Below are 17,286 nucleotides of genomic sequence, written 5' to 3' on the forward strand. Positions count from 1 at the left end.
CCCAGTCCAGAGCCTACCAAGGCCCAGCAGAGAGATTCCAATAAATTCCTGGGGTGGAAGACATGCACAGAACACATCCACCCCCTCCGTATGCACAACATACTTTGCTCAACGGTGAACCTGGGTTTTGTGGGGCTTAGAATTTATATGAATTGGGGGAAAGAAAAAAATACAAATATGTAATGTCTGCAAATCTAACTGAAACATATGATCATGTGGCCATATAGTTAGGGCCCCTCCTAGGGCTGGGGGAGGGGCCCCACAAGTGAGGGGCCCTAAACCCTCAGCTTCATTGGCTTCATGATAAATTCACACTCAGCCCCAGGGCAGTAAAGGGGGCTCTGTTATATCCTGACACCCAAAAAGTGCCTGGGTAGTGGGTGCTCAATAAACAGATGTTGAAGAATGAGCTGCAGTCATCACCTACTTCAGATAAATATTTTTATTTCCATACTCTGTTGTGACATTTGCAGCACAGGTATTCAAGTCTCGCAGGGACATAAAACCCATATTCAGAGGGTATCCAGTGCACTTAGGAGATGCAGGAATGGCATTCATGGGCCGAGCCCAGAGGTCCTCAGGGGAGCCACTCATCCATGTCACTGGCCAGGGTGAATGTGCTTCCTCTGGGTTACACTGACCCCCAAAAGGACAAAGGGAAACAAACAAGGACTCAGTGACATCACACAATAGCCACATGTTCTAACAAGGTGATATAAGGGCCAATTCCAAGGCCAGAAGCCCAGGAGAAGCGGCAGAAGAGCTGCCTGGACCAGAGCCAGAGCAACAGCCACAGTGATGGTGCCTCCCTAGGCCCATGACATAGGTTTTCCTGGATTGATTGAACTGTGTCATTCTGACAAGAAAATAAAACAAGATGCCATGGAGACCATGAAAAACCAAATCACTGGAGAGACAAACTCTTAAAAATTAAAACCAATCCATAAAACAGTACCTGAAAACTCTGTGCCTGGCGCCAATCAGCAGCAAAGTCAACAAAGAGAGTAAAAAATAAAATTTCAACCCACTAGTAAAAAGCAATAACAGGCTCATGTATAATCACTACTAGTTAGTAGTCCACTAGCAAGCCCAAAAGTGACTTAAAAGTGAAAACCATTATCAGCGAGAGATTAAGAATGTAACTTCATCGAGAAGTCAACAAACAGTTCATTAAAAGTTTTTCGTTTAAAAAAAAAAAAAAACCCTTTCCAAATAGCTATTTCAAGGAAGATAAGCCTGAAAGGCATAAAAAACATCCTCCGGTGCTCACTACCGGCCACCAAAGAAAGATGCCAAGGAGAGCAGGGTAGAGGCCCCAGGCGTAGGCTTGTCGGAGGTGGTGTACTGGATGACATACTCCGGATAGACCTGGTGTTTCTCGAAGACCACGAAGATGGAGGGGTCAGACATGCTGTTCACGCAGCTGTCGTAGAAGACATTGCTCTGGCCTCCCTTGGCTGGGGGGCGGAGGAAGGAGGAGCTGCCTCGGGTGAACTCGCCCACCAGCACCCGAGCCAGAAACATCAAGTGGGACTTCATGTCAGGTTTGCTGTAATGGTGAGAATATGCGGCGTCTCGGGCAAAGTAGCTCCCTGCAAGGATACGCACGGGCTCAGCTGGGCGCTGGGAGGACAGCTCACAGCTGGGAAGGGGAGGCTCCACCGTCCTGTGAACCAGGCAATGCCAATGGCCTCCACTCCTCCATCACTGTATCTCCCTTCCTCCTCCTCCTCCCATTTCTCCAGCCTTTCCCTTGTGAAGGGCATCAGAGGGGACACCAAACTCTGAGGCAGAAAACTCCTTTCAAGTTCCGGATCTGTCACTCAATTCCTAATGGTTTCTGGGCATCTCACTACTTAACCCCTTAAACCTCAGCTTCCTCAGCTATAAAATGGGGCTGTCATGCCCAACCTCATAGGGTTGGAATGGAAAGTGACTAAGATCCCATTTATGGAATCACTGTAGAACTGGCAACCCAATGTGTAGAATTATGAACCTTGTCAAATGGGAACCTGAGCTGGAAGCTGCCACCTATACATTCGGATTCACAACCTACTGCCGGCTCTTGTCCATCTGGAGCCCACAGCCATCACCACATCAGATCAAGTTTAACTGATGGACAAGCGATGGGACTGGAATAGGAACTGCTGATTGCAGTATCACATCACTATGAGATTTCCTCAATTTAGTAACCATGTCATGGTTACAGAAGATAATGTCCTTGTTCTTAGCAGGTGCTAAAGGGTGAAGGAGCAGGATATATGCCACCTACTTGCAAATGATTCAGAAAAAATAGATGGGGGGTAATAAAGCCAATGTGGCAAAATGTTAAAACTGATGAATCAAGGTAAAATTTATGCAAGAGTTTTTTTATATTATTCTTGCACCTTTCCAGTGAGTTTGAAATTATTTCTAAATAAAATTTAAAATTAAGAGACAGGAAAACACTCAGATAACTCACAGCCTGCATGACATATTCACATAAATGTTATCGGAGGTGTTCGGATTTCTATTCTAATGAAAGAGTGCAGGCACAGTCTGGGGACCTGGCACAGGGCTGAAAGGCACCCCTTTCCTCGCCCATCCCGTGCTCACCATCTCCCAGGGCCTCTCTCCACAGGGACACAGGCCCTATCAGGGAAGCAAACCCCAGCGTAAGCAGGGCCACCCCTGCTCCGACATTGGGGCAGGCTCCTGAATGCATGCGGAGGAGTGAGTGAGGGTGTGGCCAGCCGGCACCCCGCAGAGTGCCAGGGGGCCATTCCTCACTGAGTTTGAACTGGCTCATTACTTATACTGGCTGCCCTGAGGCCCTCCATCCATTTCCTTTAAAGCGGTTTCCCAGGCCCCGGGCAGCAAGGCTGGGTTCTGGCCCTCACACTTACCCTTGCCATAGGATGTGCCATGAAGACCACAGACCCGCCAGTCAAAGTTCTGCTGACAGATGGCGTCGACGAAACTGGCGCTGGTGCCATGGAACAGCTGCCTCTCATCCACAGTTTTCCCTCCATTTCTCTTCTGCATCTGCCCTTTTTGCCTAGAATCATGGGAGAGGAATGTGTGCTGGAAGCAGAAAGAGCTTGCTGCCAAATCCAGGCTACCCAACCCAAGAAAACACATTTTATTAGAAGTGTCATGACACTAGGAGATGTGGGTCCAGACCCATGGGACTCCAGCCACGGGCCAGGGAGTAGGAAAGAAGGTGGAGAAAAGCAAAGGGAAGCCTTTCCTTCCACAGCTCTAGGCCTCCAGCAGCTCCTTGAACTCCTAAAGCAGATGAGCCCTTAGAAGGCAAGGGTGTTTCTTCCCAACCACCACACTCCCATGTGGAGCTTAGCCACAGAAGCTGGAGGATGCTGTCGGTGGGGGCCATCCTTCTCCCCTCTCCTGTAAGTTACCCTGATTTCATCACTGGGCCCAGAGTACAGATGACACTGCTCTAACCTCTTGTGGGGACAGATCAACAGAACCCCAGGCCCGCCATGACCTGCTGTGGATGTCCTCCCCACATGGACAAGTGCCTGGGTACCCAAGCACATGCCAATCTTCAGGCACAGAAATAAGGCCCCTGTTCTCTGGCTGTCAGGATGCTAGCTTATGTGCCCAGGGCTAAGGGTGTGGGTGGCTTGTACTTTCCCATCTCCTTGATCTTCAGGTGGGAAGGCGGAGTGCAGAAGTGTGAGTGCTGGCTTTGTCACTAGAGAAGCCTCAGTTCCCTCTGAAGGGATATGTCAGGACTAAGCTAAAAAGATGACAAGATGGACAGGAAAGCAAGGACGCAGGTCCCGACTGCAGCAGCACTGGGCAAGCAGTGGCTGCTATCTCAGGGTGTCCCGGAAGCCCAGGGCACCTTTGGTAAGCAACTAGCCTACCGTGTATGTGTCTGAGGGGACAGAGTCACCAGCCCACCAACAGCAAGCCCCCAACGCACCACTGGTAGACTTCCCAGAGGGCGAGGTTCTGGACTCGCTCGATCTTCTGAATAAAGTAGAAAGGCAGCGTGCAGTTAAAGAGGTTCCAGACCTTCTGATACTCCTCTGAGGAAGAACTGAGGGCAATCCTCTGCAAGGGGCAAATATTTTTACCATGTTATCATCCAAGTATGGAATCCCTTCCCAAGATCAATTCCTTCCCAAGGCTGCTCATAAAATGTTAGAACTGCAGAAGGAAGAAAACCCAGACAGTGATGACCACCCTCCCCCTTGTTGCAGGGTGTACTGTCTCCAGGAGCAGGATGTGTGCAATCTATAGTCACTTCCTTCTTATTCACTGTGAGACCACTGGAAGGACAGGATGTGAGGCTTATGCCAGTACCATCCTGCCTATCCCTTCTTCTGACCACACAGGTGGCAAATCACATAGTCTACAAGACCACAGAGTCAGTGTCAATAAATACGGAATGCACACATTTGGTGGGGAAGGGGCAAAGCCGTCAAAGCAGCTTCGGGCTCATGAGCAGCAGTGTTGAGGGAGAGGCCAGGCTGGCAGACGGGCAATGCAGCAACTCAGGAGCCTGGCCGCTGCGTCCCTCCCAGCTGAGCCCGCATCTTCCTCAGTGTCTCACTCTGGGAAACGGCAAAGCCCCTGACCAAGAACAGCTGACCATCACAGAGTGACAATCCACAGGACACCTGCAGCCCGCACCTAACCAGCCTCCCTGTTCCTGGCTCCAGAAGGCTTGGCCCAATGACAGCCTGTTTGGGGATCTCTAGGGAGTCCCTCTATACCATCTCCTTCCCCACACAAAGCACAGCCTTATAATAACCAACTCACCACCCCACCAAAGACTCTAAATGATCAGGGCTCAGTGTGAATGTGCATGGGTCTCTGCAACTCAAGTTCTGACTCTTGGTTTCCCTGCTCCCATCCCACAGAAGACCCCCAAGCTCCTCTCCCTCCGGTATGGAACCAGCCCTGCCCCTCCCAGACTAGAGACTGGCAAGGGCTCCCACACCCATCACAGCCTGCAGCTTGGCCCATGACCACGGCGCTCCACAGCACAGCCCTGACCTCTCGCCTGCTCTCCTGCATCTATACATGTACCTGAGACACCCTGTGTCCTGACCTGGGCTCCTTCCCCATTTGGTTTCTACCAACCTGTATGTTCTTCCCCCATCTCCGCCTGTACAAGCACCAGCCATCATTTAGGTGTGGACCCAGGGACACCTGCCCTGATCCTCTCAATATGGTCGCCTCCTCCTCTGAAACCTGAGGGCTGCTGTGTGAACCTGCCCAGTCCTTCGCATGTCCTGCTGCACTGCTGGGGTGTGAGTGTGCTTTGTACAACTTGACAAGATGAGTCCTCCCACAGCAGAGACTGTCATGTTGTAAAAACCAGTTTGCACAGTGGCGGGCAGGAGGCCAGCTGTCAGAGGTCAGTCCAAGAGCCCCACACAGACGGGCAGCATCAGACGTTGGCCTGAATATTCTACCAAACTCAGTATAGCTCCCATCAGCTGGCAGAGAGGCTAAATGAACTGTTCAATTGACTATTCCTTTTTTTGTCATCTAGTATCTAGCACCTCCCCCTCCAGATGTCCCTCACCATACTCAAATCCTCCCCTGCTTTCTTTTCCTTTCCTTGCTTAGTAAAACTAATATTTATTGGGTAAGCAGCTCTTAAACTCCTTTTTTCTGCCCTTTCCAGAAAACTTCCAGCTTGCTGTCCTCCATCCACAATACATCCTCTCCCGTCAGGGCCACAGCCATCTCCTGTGTGGTCATCGAGGCTTAAAATCCCCAAGACCTGAAAAAACGCAAAACCCCCCCAACACCTCTGCCCTCCTCCCTGAGCCCCAAGTGCACAGCTTCTTCAGTGGTGGAGGAAACAGCACAATTGCTCACACTCACCTCTGTCTAAGAAGCCCCCTCCCCAGCCTGAGGCAGCGTGATTCCATACCTTAAAGCCGGGGTCCGGCAGGGCCGAGGGGTCCCAGTGGGCTGGGATGCTCTTTGGGCCTGGAAGCTTGATGCCGCTACAGGATATAAGCAAAAACACTGAGACGTTTTGTTCTCAGACATAAGCATATCTATCATGGGTGGCCTCCACATCTTGAGTCTCAGCATATCATTTTGCAAAAGTGGGGAAAAGGCAAGGAAGCACATAACCACACTAGCTGCCACCTGAGAGCACTTGCATCTTTGCCTGTGTGGCCAACACTGAAACAATGAGGCATGAGGGATCCCTTTCTCACCTGGATCCCATTTCCTGCACAGAAGGGAGAGAGCATCTGATAAAGTAGCACAAACCCTTATCCACAATCTTATTAAAAACAGCCTCGATGAAGTGTAATTGTATTCAAAAATATTTTTAAAAACATAAAATTGATGTCAAAACTCATTTGGCAACATAAATTTGACTTAAACTGCTAAGAGGCTATTTGTGATCATTATATATCCTTCTTAAAGTGACTACGTATACTTTTTACTGCAGAAATATTAGCATGTTCAATTACAGGGTGTCATATAATACAAACACCACATGATCTTTCTAAAAATAAAAATAAATAAATATAAACTGAGTTCTAAAAGATATGTGGCCCAAAAGGTTTAGGAACAAAGACTGTGAAGCTGTAATTCCAAATCATTCCTACTCCCTTTCAGAATGCTCTGTTCTTCCTACATTAGATCTACCTTCTGTTTCTGCTGGCATGAGACATGTACCTTCATCCTAAGCCTCAAAGAACTCCCACAAATAACTTTCCTAGGAAAATGGCACAGTTTAAAAATAACTAAGCAAGGTCCCACAAGCAAGAACAGCCAGAAACAGACCCATGAAGACTTAAGATGCTGAAATTATCAGGCAGATTATAAAACAACAACTATTCTATGTTTAAAGAAATAAAAGAAAAAATTTTAAAACATATGCAAGGAAGAGGAAACTATAAAAAGACCTGAAAGGTTTGAAAAAGAACCAAATACAACTTGTAGAAACGAAAAACACAATCCTTGATAGTAAAAATCAACAGACAGGCTTACTAGTAGATCAGACCACCTGAAGACAGAATGAGTGAGCTGAAAGATATGGGAAGTGAAATTATCCAGAATGTGGCCCACAGCAATAACAAGATGGAAAACGTGGAGAGGAAGCTGAGATGTGGAGAAGCGAGTAAGAAGGCCTGAATCTGCTCAGAGCCTAACTGAAGCTCCAAAAAGAAGAGAGAGAACAGGGTGGAGGCAATTTTCAAAGAGAACTAATGAGACACACCAACTCACAAGTTTAAGAAGCCCAAAGACTCTCCAAGAGGATAAACAAAAATACCCACCCAGACACACCACAGTGAAAGTGCATATCACCAAGACAAAGAGAAAGTCTTAAAAAGTAGCTGGGGGAAAAAAGAGTGATTCTAGAAAAGCAGCACCAGTTGGACAGACAGCTCATTTGCCAAAGCAGCAATGGAAACCAGAGGACAGCAGAGTGATATCTTCAGTGTTCCAAGAGTGAAAATATCTTTCAGGACTGACAGCAAAATACAGATGTGAGTAATTTTAAAATAAAGTGTGAGTAAATTTAAAATAAAATAACAGGGTCCCGTGAAGTTAAAAAAAACAAGTTGCAAGGAAGGTAAATGGAATAAAAGTAAATGAAGGACCTTATATTAGTTGATAGGAGGGCAAAGATATTGACTGACTTACACCTAAGTGAAGAACACATGTTATCATTTCTAGTGTGGCCTTTTAAAAAAATAGTAATACTAACTGCCAAACAAGTAGAGGGGGGAAAAATGAAATGACAAAAAATATCTACAAGAAGGTAAGAAAAGAAAAAATACGACCCAATCACATGAATAAAACATTTTCACAGAGGATGGAATGATAGTAAGGAACTAAACCAGATACGTGATGTGTAAATGTTGTCTCAAACTTTACATGAAACTCCTGTATTATGACTTCTGAACATGGAAATCATACTCTATGACCCTGTTAATTGTGTAAAGAGAGAAGCTGTTTCTGAAGGTGACCCACCCTATGAGTCCTGGTTGGCCATGGAGGCCCAAGCAGACTTGCCTGCTGGAGTTATGACAACCAGCTACTGCCATACGAGTCAGAGGGAAGAACCGAGCACTTCACTGCACATAATACGTGCGACTCTAAGGTTACGGAGAGGGGAGATCCTCAGTTACTCATACCTTAGTCTGAATTTGACCAAAATAATCACATTTATTTCTGATGTATGGTATCTGCTTGTGGTCCCCTGAAGTCTAAGTTAGAGAGATGAGAAGAGATCCAGTCTCATAAAGACGACAGACAGATTTTTCCAAACTGTGCCTAGTTTAGGCTCTGGATAGAGAAAGAATCAAAAATAACTTCCAGAAGTAGGAGCAGTCACAGTTAACCAAAACTCTAAATCCAGAAGCAATACATAGAAGAAACTGATACATTTAGCTAAAAAAATAAAATAAAAAACAAGTATTTCTGCATGGCAAAATATTTCATAAACAAAACCAAAAGGCAAATAACAAACCAAGAGAAAATATTTGCAATTTATATAAGAAACCGAGGGCTGATCTCCCTAATCGATGAAAGGCTCTTAATATATAAGAAAAATGCCAAAAAGTTGATAGAAAAATGGACAAAAACACAAACAGTCCACAGAAAAAGAACAGCGAACGGCCGTTACATGTTGGGGAAAAAGCATTAAAGCTCACTCATGAGAGACAGCAAATTAAAATACACTGAGAAACCCTCTCCCACCAATGAGAACGGCAAAAGTCCAAGAGCCTGACGACTCGCTCTGGCAGGAAGGCCGAGGGAAACAGGCACCTCATGCGTCCTGGGGTATGTGCATGACCCCTGAAGAGGAACCAGCACTTACCTTCTAGGTCTCTAACCTGATGACCCACCCCCACGAATGTGAAACAGCACAGACAGCAGATGGCCCACTGTGGCATTACACTTGTAACAGCAAAAGACTGAAACAACGCAAAACATCCTCCAGAGGGGACAAATTAAATAAACTATGGGATGGACATGTGATGCCGAACCATGAAAACAGAAACAGAATTCTGAAGACTTCAACATACTGAAATGGCGTAATTATTTTTAAGTGAAAAAGAAAAGGTACAGAACAGTACATATAAATGTTACCTTTAGTGCAAGAAAAGCGAAATAAGAAAACACTTATATATATGCATTTGCTCATTTTTACAAGAAGAAACATAGTAAAGATAAACTAGAAACTAATGAAGATGGTCACCCACCATGGAAACCAGGTGGAGCCAACAGGGAGGAGGATACTGACTACTGAGTATACCTTTTTCTATAGTTGAGACATTCAAATCTGTAAATTTTTTATATGTAGTCAAAATTAAATTTTAATTAAAAAGAGAAATAAGACATATTTAGCTTCAAGGAAACAGGGAGGGGCAACCCCAGGACCTGACTCAAAAGGCACTTGATGTTCTTGGATTGATAATACCTTTCCCCTCTAGCTTGTACCAACTCTTCTTTAAATGACCTTGCCGTGCTCCACAAACACAGCCACTAAAGTCCCTCTGTGAAACTGTAAAAGAACCAGCAGCAACACTATCAGTTCTCCGTGAAACAGAAATGAGCCAGACTTCTCCAGCTAATGGAAGGTATAGCCGGCGAACAGCAACACTGGCTAAAGCCCAGCACAGGCTGTCACACAGGACTGTAACGGGCACTCTGGTATCTCTCACCACCCAGGCTGCCCTCCCCCATTACGTGGCTGTGTGGTTTGGAGGGAACTGACCCCTCCCCCAGCCCCAACCCCATCACTCTTGCCCCAAGCCTGAAACACTCCTGGTTCAGAAGGGGTCTGATTAATGCAAAGCTCAAGAATTTGTCTTCATCAGCTGCAGAAGGGCCTGGGCCCTCTCCTAAATGCTTACAAGGCCTACCCTAGTGGCCCTACCCTAGTGGCTCCTGGCAGCCATCCTGTGACATAAGGGAAGGATGAAGCTGGCCCATGAGTGCCTGCAGCATCCATTTTTGGTTTTACAGTATTCCATGATATTCAAGTACTGAAATACATGGGTTTTTATTGGTGTAATTCCATTATTTCAACATTTAAAAAAATTTAGGTCTATGACTCAATTATCCACCTGAAAACATAAACTGATAAGCTGGTTTCAGGTCTAGCCTGGCTTGCAGATCACAAGCAGCCTTATAATTATGTATTACAAAGCTTCCACCCACAGGAATAATTCTCTCCCTGGTCAGAAGCCTTTCCCAACTAATGGAACGTGAATAACAGTAGTCAAATTGCTACAGATGAGACTGCACTGGAACTATCATTCATTCATGATGCAAAGAGGAACCTAAAATGCTTTGTTACAACCAAAAAGCATGAAAAAATCTAACTCTACAAACAAAACAAACAAACAAATAGAAAAACCCAAAGAACTGTTTAAAAGATCTCCTCCAAGTTATAAAACAAAAGATACAATCACTTGAAGATGGAAACAGAGGGAGAATATTAGGACTTAGATGATTACTATTTCCTTGCCATTCTCTAAGTTAGTCTAAAGTCAGACACAACTTTTTTGGCTTCTGGAAAAAGCACGAGAACATCTTCATGACTCAGTAACACTACTGGCACACCTAAAATATCTAATTACGTGATTTTTTTTTCCAGTGTCTTGGTGTTTTTTTCCTTTATGTTGTGTTTGGTTTGTCACTTTAATGTTTTATTAATTGCATCTGCATCATCAGAATGATAATACATCTAACACCTTTTTATAAATTTACATTATATTTCATAGTTTTATAATACATGCTAATATTTTTCTATTTGAAATGTGGTAAGTGTACATTGATTTTCCAGTCTCATGAATTCTCAGTCCCTTTATAGAACACGGATATTAACACAGCACTTTGGTGTTGAGTGAAGGAAAGTTCAGATATACCTGGAGGAGGGCGGGGCACAAAATACTCTGAGACAGAGAGTGCTAGAGCATTCAGTTACACGGCCAACAAACCCCGTTTAATGTTTCAGCCAGTCTGGGTGGGTTTTCTGTACTTGCAGCAGAGCACATCCCAAATGACACACATGCTAAGTAACACGTGCCCCAAATGACACCTACCAGGTTCGTTTCACTTTCACATCCTGGGGAGACACATATTTGGGTCTTCGGCAAACTTTTCTGACTGTACCATAGACCAGGTTTTTCTGAATGAAGGCTGAGAAAAAAAACCATTTACACGCACAGGATGACAATGTTTTATAAACACAAATTAAATGGGCTGGCAATCTAATCCAAATGTGTGAAGCCCAGAATCAGTCTGCTAAACATAAGGCAGTTTTACACATTTCAAATATTCATAAAGAAAATAGGTATCCTTAGGAGACTGGGTTTAATGAATAGATGAATGATTAGTAATTGACATATCAATTATACATGAGCGCTTTTAAATTGTTCTTTCCAATCTTGTTTAAACTATTATTTTGCTTAGCAATTTTTCCCAGCTTGGATATAAAAAAGCTTCAGCCCAGTCTGAGACCAAATTACCACATCTTGAGCTAGTGGGATTTAGAGTTAATATAATAATTTTACTCTTAAGACTTTTTTTTCTTAGTTTCACTAAGCTGACTCTATAGCAGTATTTCTCAACCGTTTTAAACCTGCACCACCTTTAATAAACAAAATTCTTGCTCCACACCCACTCCCAAGCTCCTCTGATTTATCCTGGGCGGGGGGGAACACTGCCCCTTAAGTTAAAAAGTCAGGAATACCCACAAGTTAGATTACATGTCCCCAACCACCAGGAAGACCTTGTCAAGTCTTACTTTTTTGCATTTAGAGTATAAAAATTTTTTTTATTTAAAAAACATTTTCATATTAATTTGTAGACGTCTATAACTTACCTTACTGCATTTGAGCATATACTTCATGATCACCTAGGTGGTGTATCTTGTGCTGTAGCCCACATGGTCAACAAGAATGGGCACTCCTGGGGGGTCCTCCACATTCTAATCAGGAGCCCATAATCCAGACATGGCTACCACAACCCCTTCTGTTACCCACCACTCAACCTCCCATCAATATTCTGCTAATTAGCATACTAATGGATTTTTATTGGTCTGTTCACTAACACTGTGATGAATCTCAAATGGCTCTCACTGGTGAAATTAAAAGTTTTCAAGATATATAGACCGGCTAAATGTATGTGAGACCCATTCCCTACTCTCCCATGGACAGGGTAAAGCGAAGCTTGTTCCCTAACTTCCCCCTAAAGAAGATACACTAGGCTAAGTCCTTAAACAAGTCCTGACCTTGGGGATTCTGCCCCTCTGATGCCAACTAACAGATGTCAGAATTCTGCCTCTGGAATCTTGGCATTTGCCTTGAATGACTCTTTTGGGACAAGAGCCCTAAGAGGACAGAGCTGAGTCTTCCCCAATCCTACAGAACAAGTCATTTGGCCTGTTCTGTGTGCTTCTGTACTTACTTCTTAATAAATATTTAGTTACTAAGTGTGGGTGGCAAATTTGGGTCTGAGACTTGCTGTCACTATACCTAGTAGTGAAGTTGGGAGAAAAGAAGCTAACTTATCTCAAACTAGTTCTGTGGCTACTGTTATCCACCACCAACAAAAAAAGAACTGCCCATCCAAGGGTAGGTCTGTCTGCGGTGAACACACATTTCCTGCAGTTTGCAGTAAACTGCATGCGTGTGCTCTTCCCCAACCTCCTCCTGACTTATGTCCCCTGGGGGTGCTGTCTAGGTTGAGAATGGTAAAGGCTGCATACGACATTTCTGGTTTATTTGTTTTGATATTTGCCACATACTTAAAAGAAATATTTCTAACTGTTGTCGGCAGCAGTCAGATAGGTGCCAGTTATGTCCACTTGAACTCAGGACTGCCCTGAAGGTCATTAGTTCATGTGTCCCTCATTGTCCTCTGTAGTGCACTTGCGTTTATCAGACTGTGGACTGCAAACCACCTCACACATACTTGGCCTTCTCCAGCAGATGCTGAAGGCTGGCAGGCAGCTCTCACTGCAGAGTAGAAGAAATTCCAGGTTCTCTGAAGGGCACACCGAGGGGGCAGTGATTCCACATTAAGCAAAACCACAAGCAAAACCAACTGGCTAAAAGCAGGCAGGCAAAGTAGGTTCAGGATAATTCACCAAAGACACTTTGCTGCCCTCCAAATAGAAGGTCCCCAGGAATAGAGAAGACAATAAGCTGGGTTTAAAGGAAGGCCCACTTAATTCCCTTAAAAAGTGCTGAGCATTCACAAGGATTCCATGTGAATTTAAAGGCAAAACTGAATGGAACAAGACTGGACTGATAAATCCACGTGAAAACGGCTTAAGAGAAGCCACAGAAAAACTAAAACTTAAAAATCCTCACAAATTGGTCACTGGAAGAACTGGCCAAAGGGTGTTTGGCCTGTTTCTGTCTGTCTATCAAGGCAAGCAGGACAAGTCATTTAAGGCCCAGTTTCAAGACACCACGAGCACATGAAAATCCGCTCCCTAGCAGCTTTTAATTACAGCGTGTGTATACCACGTGTTTAACCTGGCAGTCCATCTGTGCCGAAGACGCCTACAGAAAAGATATTAATGCTGTCCCGTGGGGAGGGACAAGCCTGAGCTGCACAGCAGAACTGCTGATACTTGTCAGGGACTGAGGTTAATCCTCAGACACAGAGAGACTCGTCCATGGCCTAAAGGACAACCACCACTGCGCACGTGCTGACCCTCCACGCTTTGGGCTCCTATCCCCTCCTAAGGGTCCTCTCTTCTCACTCCCCCAGGCAGCTTCTCCTCCATCCCACTGGGCTGGCATCATCTGTTTTCAGGGCCATCTCCCTTCCAGAGGGGCAGTACTTTAGGAGCAGGGACCACCCCTCCCTCTTCTTTCCTGGCCCTCAATGTGTATACAGAGCTTCTCCAGGGTTAATGTGGAAAAGGCAGAGCCAACAGATGGCCAGGCCCTGCTGGGAGAGGGCAGTGGGTCAGGAAGTACCTCTGAAGTCTAACTCGTATTTGTGCTTTCCGGCCTGGAACTTCAGAGTGGCTGCCTGGGCGTCAGACCCCGACGTGCAGTAGGCCAGGTAGGCCTTCTCCAAATCGCTGCTGCTGACGTTAGTCACGGGGTGCTCCATGCCCTGCAAGGAAAAATCAGATACTTCATGAAGGCAAGAACAGATGATGATGAAGAAAGACGCTAGGTGCTGTCCACGCCACACCACAGACATGTCCACAGTAGATATTCATGTCATAGAGGAGGCGGAGGAGGGAAGAGGCAGGGAGCAGGGGTGTGGCAGGAGGCATGGAAGAGAAGCTGACACGACTGCCTCCTAAAAGCTGCCAGGGAAAATGGAAGACAGTAAATATGGGTCTTGCCAACCAGGATAAGTGGGATGGGAGCAATGGAAGAGAGGGCATTCAGACTACCCAAAATGGATGATACAACCATTCAAATGAAGGTGAAACACCGACACTAAACTCTCAAATGCTGCTTGACTGGCGGCCTGAGCAATGCTGCCTCTTCTCCACCTATTCTTGTTCCTACCATCCCTGAATCAGAGCTCAGGCCTTCTCCTCGTTTTCTTTTTCTGGTCCCTTGGAGAGCTCTTCTATTTTTTCCAATTACCCATTTTGATCTCTCGTTCTCTCTTCAATTACTTACAAAACATCTAAGATTTGGGGATGGAATAACTGAGTTTGAATTCTGGCTCCTAAATCTGTTTATAACCTCGGTGAGTTATTTTAACCTCTCTGAACCTCAATTATCTCAACTCTATAACAGGAATAATGATACAACTTAAATCATCCTCATATCATCACACAACAGTACCATCCCATCCTCAAAGGGTTGGGAAAATAATTAAAATAAGGCATGCAGAGCACTTAGAATAGTGTCTAGAACAAAAAGCAAAGGTTTCAGAAATCTCAGATGGGTTATCTGGATACATGAGTCTGAAGTTTGAAGAGAAATCTGGTCTGGAGACAGAGATGCAGAGATCACTCAAAGTGGCCACCACTGTCAGCAGAACGGGAGTATGAGCTGGACCCCAGGAAACTCCAATATTCACAAAGGGGAGTGAAAAAAAGAAGCCTGAGGAGGAGCAAGAAAGCCAGGAGAGGAAGGACTGGACAACAGACTGGAAATGCCACAGGATTTGGCACCTGGCCCTTTGCCAGTGTCTACGGCATGGCAAGGGCTGTGCCTGGCCAGGTCCCACCTCCTGCAGGTGCACCATGAATACTGACCAGACAAACAAGTAATGGGAATAGAAGTCAGATTCCGGTGAGTGGTGGAATTAACAGGGGTCTTTCTTCCAGGCAGAGATGGATGAGTTGTTCAGGTATGAAAGGGTGAGGGCAACTATGGGGCTCTTAGATCACGGCAAAGGAGTTCACAGGAAAGGGGGAAGGTGCACAAGGTAAATCAACCTGAGAAGTCTGTTGAGAATAATCTAAAGAGGATACAGTTTGGGGTAATGCAGCCTCCTGCAGCCCAATACCTCAGGGATGTCAAGTTTAACGCAGGAAAACTCAGTGCGCCAAGCACCGTAATACCCTTATAAACAAGATTAGGTTATGGGCTAAATTGTTTCCCCCCTCAAAAAATATATGTCGAAGTCCTAACCCTCAGGACCTCAGAATGTGACCTTATTTGGAAATAGGTCATTGCAGATGTAATTAGTTAAAATGAGATCATAGTGGAGTAGGGTGGGCCTTAATTCAAATGACCAACGTCCTTATAAGAGAATGACCACATTCAGACAGACAGAGGGGGAATGCCATGCAATGACAAGGCAGAGACTGGAGTGATGCAAACACAAGACAAGGAACACCAAAGATCACCAGCAAACCACCAGAAGCTAGGGAGAGGCAAGGAAGGATTCCCCTCCAGGTCTCCGAGGGAGAATGGCCCTGCCAACACCTTGATTTCAATTTCCAGCTTCAGAGCTGAAAGACAATAAATCACTGTTGTTCTCAGCCACCCAGTTTGCGGTACTTTTTTTACGGCAGCTAGGAACTTAAGAGAGTGGAGGCAATTTGGACTTGAAATTTGGGGGCACATTCCAAGCTCAGGCAGAAAAGAACCTAGCTTTTCTGAGAATCAACAGAAAACAGTCTTGAACTACCTTAGCAGAAAACTACGATAGAAATCCAAATATGAGGTGACACCAGAAGTGTATAGGAAAGGAAGAGCTAGAATGGACAGGTCATCCTATGAGGGGGTCCAGCCAATGGTACAAAATGAGACCACGCAGCCGAAAGTCACCAAGTCCACACATGCACATCCGTACCCACCAGTACATGATGTGTCAACAATACCCACATACAGGTCATCCCCAGAGACTCCCCTGTTCTAAACAAGGTTATGCACTCCAACTATACTGCTTAATAAAAGAGTAGCAGCATTAAAAAAAGGGGAAAACCCTAAGTGTGGGGTATTGGGAGGAGAAAGGCCTCCAGTCCCCAAAGTTGTGATGACCCAGTTTGCAAAGTCACCCAGGGAAACTTACTTTCTCTTGTGTTGCCCCCAGGGTCCCGTGTCATCCCACTCGGAGCCCAGGGAGCCTGTCTCCCCCAGAAGAGGGACAAACCACCAGAGGGATCATCAGAGGCTGTTACATTTGCTAAGTGCTTCTCGCCTGCCATGTTGTCACCAGCTAAGCTTGATTCATGGAGCCTGACCAGCCCGTCATCCTCTCCCCTCCTGCTCCTGACCAAACCGAGAGCAAGGCTAGAGAGCCTCCCTAAACAAATCTACAGGGCAGGGAAGGCGGAAGGAATCCCAGGATGCTCAAGAAGAGGAGATGGGTGGGGAAGGGGGTGGATAGAGCAGCCGACGAGGAAAGGCTGGTGCTGGAAGAAACGGAGGAGAAGGATGAGGTCTCAAGGCCACCAAGAGTAACCAGGTCCAACTGACCAGCTGGCACAGGGCAACAGTATCTCTGTCCTTCAATCAGCCAATGTCTATGTCCTCAGGACCTGCTAGGCACAGGCACTGTCCTTGGCATGGGAATACATCAGTGGCAAAAGAGAGACAAAGCTCCTGCCCTCATGCAGCCCACATGACAGTATCCCCAGAGAAAAAGATATTCTAAGTGGAGATAAGAGGAAGAAACTAAAGCTTTAATACAGCCTCTCACAACCCAGAAGAGTACAAATGTCTATCAGACCACGCATCCCAATTTTCATTTTGGAGAGGCTGTCCCTATAGAAATGGTGACCTCCCTGTACTTGTACCTCTACAGGTGACCAGGGGGCTCCTTTTAATCTGATCCATCAATGAACATCTTCAAACAACTGATAGTAACAGTTGTTGGATCCAGATTCCAAATCAATACCTG

At 45.6% G+C, this 17,286-nt stretch overlaps 1 protein-coding gene across 1 annotated transcript in view; it reads right to left on the bottom strand.

The window, feature by feature from the left end:
- Nucleotides 1-424: 424 nt before the first annotated feature.
- Nucleotides 425-17,286, bottom strand: part of PARP12 (poly(ADP-ribose) polymerase family member 12) — a 39,148-nt gene continuing 22,286 nt past the window's right edge. Inside the window, exons 7-12 of the mRNA XM_070616623.1 lie at nt 13,941-14,082; nt 11,049-11,145; nt 5,900-5,975; nt 3,932-4,062; nt 2,886-3,037; nt 425-1,592 (exon numbers count right to left, since the gene is read on the bottom strand). Coding sequence (XP_070472724.1) covers nt 1,270-1,592; nt 2,886-3,037; nt 3,932-4,062; nt 5,900-5,975; nt 11,049-11,145; nt 13,941-14,082 — 921 coding nt within the window. The 3' untranslated portion in view covers nt 425-1,269. The remainder of the gene's footprint in view (nt 1,593-2,885; nt 3,038-3,931; nt 4,063-5,899; nt 5,976-11,048; nt 11,146-13,940; nt 14,083-17,286) is intronic.

The sequence above is a fragment of the Equus przewalskii genome, chromosome 4, assembly GCF_037783145.1.
Source record: "Equus przewalskii isolate Varuska chromosome 4, EquPr2, whole genome shotgun sequence".
Classification (NCBI taxonomy): Eukaryota; Metazoa; Chordata; class Mammalia; order Perissodactyla; family Equidae; genus Equus; species Equus przewalskii.